The 4,010-nt window shown below is 36.9% G+C and overlaps 1 protein-coding gene across 1 annotated transcript in view; it reads left to right on the forward strand.

The window, feature by feature from the left end:
- LOC107635980 overlaps positions 1 to 3,223 on the forward strand; it is a 6,764-nt gene extending 3,541 nt beyond the window's left edge. Inside the window, exon 3 of the mRNA XM_016339526.2 lies at positions 888 to 3,223. Coding sequence (XP_016195012.1) covers positions 888 to 2,945 — 2,058 coding nt within the window. The 3' untranslated portion in view covers positions 2,946 to 3,223. The remainder of the gene's footprint in view (positions 1 to 887) is intronic.

A 4,010-nucleotide genomic window follows, 5' to 3' on the forward strand; every position in this document is an offset into this window, starting at 1 on the left:
TGTTTTCGTATGACTTTAAAATTATGAGTTCAAACCGTAAAAACAGCCGTTGATATAATTATTAGATTAAATTGTGTATATTACATATTTTTTTGCGTGTGACCCTTTCCCAAATCTTAAGTTAACGTAAGATACTTATAAATATATAAATAACATTTGGGTAGATTAGTACCGGTGTGTTGTTAGAACCTTTATTTTACTGCATTGCTTATTTGCATTGTGATTCAGCCTCCAGGAGCAAAGTCGAAGAGAGGGGCAAAATTGTAATTAGGCGAAAGACGAAGCAAGCAGTTTTTACTTTTTAGCATAACAAGAGACGAGAGAAAAGAGAGGGCATGACAAGTTGTTAGAAGCAGCATGTCCATCAACAACAACAACGACCTTAACGAGAATACGGTTAGGGTGTGTTCTCCTTCTACCAACGATAAATCCTTCTCCCTCACCACGGTAACTAACTAACTCTATCTTCCATTTCACTTTGCCCTTTTCTTTTTCTCGTTTATTATTATTATTAGTCTTAGAAGTAAAGGAAGGGTTTGTGCTCGTTTTGGGGGGAATTTCTTGTTAGCTACTTCCTACTTAGCTCAATTAACTGTCTTGTTTTCACTGTTGAAAAGTAAAAGAGAATGATGAATCGATCCTCGTTTTCGTTCCCATGCCTTCAGATTTCTGCTGGTAGCTTTGGAATCACATTTATTAGTGGATTATGGATCATTAAATAGATCATGCTTTTGTGTATGAAAAATTCTTGTGTGTTCATGGAGATTTTAGGGTTTCTGGATATCCAGCTTGGCTCTCTATGATGTTCTCAATTTGAATGGATACTAAAGTTTGGTATATCTTGTTTTGAATTTGACAGTTTATATAATTATGTCTGCTTTTTCCAGATAGATGATGGATCTCCAAACAGTGATCAGCTGCTTGAGGTTGCGGATGAGCAAAACATTCTTGTGAATGGCTGCGATCAGTTATTTGAGATTGATGGAAGTGAACATGAGAATGGGAGGGATGAAACAACAGTGGTTGATGGTTATGCTGGAGAATCTCAAGGGAAAGGCTACCCTCCGCCGGTTGTGGGTATGGAGTTTGATACTTATGATGATGCTTACAACTATTATAATAGCTATGCTAAGGAGATTGGATTTGCTATTCGGGTTAAGTCGTCATGGACCAGACGTAACAGCAAAGAGAAGCGCGGTGCTGTGTTGTGCTGCAACTGTGAGGGCTTTAAAACACTTAAGGAAGCAAATAGCCACAGGAAAGAAACAAGAACAGGTTGTCTGGCGATGATTAGGTTGCGATCAGTGGAATCTAACAGATGGAGGGTGGATGAAGTCAAGCTTGAGCACAACCATTCATTTGATCCTGAGAGAGCACAAAACTCGAAATCACATAAGAGGACAGACGGTGGGTCGAAAAGAAAACTCGAGCCAACTCTAGATGTTGAAGTACGAACAATCAAGCTATATCGAATGCCTGTTGGGGATGCATCGGGTTATGGAAGTCCAAATTCTAATGAAGGAGGAACTAGCACCAACCTTAATTTTTCTAGGCATTTGAAACTTAGGAAAGGTGATACAGAACTTGTTTCAAACTACTTCTGCAAATGTCAACTCATAAATCCCAATTTCTTCTATGTTATGGACTTGAATGATGATGGACAACTGCGGAACATTTTTTGGATTGATTCTAGATCTAGAGCTGCATATAGTTATTTTGGTGATGTGGTTGCATTTGACTCGACATGTTTGTCAAACAATTATGAGATTCCACTTGTTTCATTTGTCGGTGTTAATCACCATGGGCAGTCTATTTTGCTTGGATGTGGTCTGCTTGCAGATGAGACATTTGAAACATATAATTGGTTTTTTAGGGCGTGGCTTACATGTATGTCCGGCCGTCCTCCTCAAACTGTTGTTACAAACCAGTGCAACAAGGCCATGCAAAGTGCAATAGCGGAGGTTTTCCCGAGAGCTCACCACAGAATTTGTCTATCACAAGTCATGCAGAGTATTCTCGGATGTTTGGTACAGTTTCAGGAATACGAGGCAATTCAGATGGCATTGTCTAGAGTGATATATGAAACTAAGACAATCGATGAGTTTGAAAGGGCTTGGGATGAACTTACCCAGCATTTTGGATTAAGAAATCATGAAAAGCTTCAATCCTTGTATGGTGAACGTGAGCACTGGGCTCCTGCTTACACCAAGGACACGTTTTTTGCTGGAATTTCTGATCAAGAAAAAGGTGAGTCCGTGGTACCTTTTTTTAAGGGTCATGTGCATCAGCAAACTTCCTTGAAAGAATTTTTTGAGATTTATGAACTAGTTATGGAGCAAAAGAGAAAAACTGAAGCTATTGATGATTTCAAGTCGCGAGATTCTAGTCCTTCACTGAGAACAAGGTACTACTATGAGTTGCAACTGTCCAAATTGTACACAAATGCAATGTTCAGGAAGGTCCAGGAGGAGATTGTGATGATGTCCTCTTGTTTTGGCATCACAGAAAGTCAAACAAATGGATCTTCAGTGACATACATGGTTAAGGTACGCCAAGGCGAGGAACTTGTCCAAGATGCAGGGCATGTGGAAGTCACATATGATAAAACCGGAGCAGAAGTGCGCTGCAGTTGTTGTTGCTTTAACTTCAAAGGCTATTTGTGCAGACATGCCTTGTCTATCCTCGATTATAATGGCGTGGAGGAAATTCCTTGTCAATATGTTTTGCCGAGATGGAGGAAGGATTTTAAACGATTGTATGTACCTCACCTTACCTCTTATAATGTTGATATCACCAACCCAGTTCAGTGTTTTGATCATTTGTACAAACGGGCGATGCAAGTTGTTGAAGAAGGGATGATATCCCAAGCTCATTATATGGTTTCTTGGCAGGCTTTTAAAGAGTCTTTGAATAAGATTCGCCTTGTATCAGATAAAATTGAGTAATTTAATCAAGAATAATACATATCAAATGTTGTGCATAATTTGTTATCCATTTCTTCAATTACACACACAGATGGTTCTTTAGTTGTGTTCAGGCAAAGTTTGCGAAAATTATGCGACTTTGTGGAATGTGTTTCCGGTAGCCTAGTCTAGCCAGACAGTTGCATGTCAATTTCGGCAAAAGATAACAACAGCTGCTGCTCATGGATCTGTTAATTTGTCTGATTTTTTTGTGTGCATATCGCATTTTTGTTTTTGATAAAGTGATACTTCTGAACCAATATCAACCTCCTTCTAAAAGTGCATTTAGATTTTTCAAGTTTATTCCAACCCATTTATTTTCTGTTGCACTTGTTGCCTTTTTATCTACAAAAGTTTAAGCTTCTCTTTTACATCACTTAATAAGTTAATATTGAGTAGCAAACTAGCAACCCCAATGATTTCATGTCTTTCAACACCACTGTGGTCAACGGTGTAAAAAACCTTGTCCACCCACATAAAAAAAACTTGCAGTATGCAATTTCTTCCTGCAACTACAGCAACAATTAGTGGATACGTATAGATTTAAGATTTGGACAATTCCTTGAAATTATAAGGTTAAGTTGAGATATGAGAAAACATTTCTCACACTACTACCCCCGTAAAGTTACTGTTGTCCTTGAAATTTTGTAATTCCTACAAATTAAATAATGAAAAAAAAAAAATCAAAATGAACTTTCAACTTTGTTAAAAGAATATAACATTATTTAAAACCATTTTATGATCTTCGGAGGTTATAAACGTTTCTGATATTATTATCTATCAAAGGAAACCTTTGTTATATATAGGAATATGCTAATATTTTTTGAGGAATTAATAATATATTCAGTGAAATGTTTCAAAAAATAAATGGAGTAATTTGTTTAAAAGAAAGAATAAAATATTTAGTACTATTCGAATTCCGCCTTGTGGGCAACCTATTGGCCAGCGATAAATTTTTAAATAGAGCTCATCTTTGACCTGTCAAGTCGAGATTTAAGAGATATCGTGAAAAATTAAAAAAATAAAATATTTAATATTATTAATCAA

The sequence above is a fragment of the Arachis ipaensis genome, chromosome B04, assembly GCF_000816755.2.
Source record: "Arachis ipaensis cultivar K30076 chromosome B04, Araip1.1, whole genome shotgun sequence".
Classification (NCBI taxonomy): domain Eukaryota; kingdom Viridiplantae; phylum Streptophyta; class Magnoliopsida; order Fabales; family Fabaceae; genus Arachis; species Arachis ipaensis.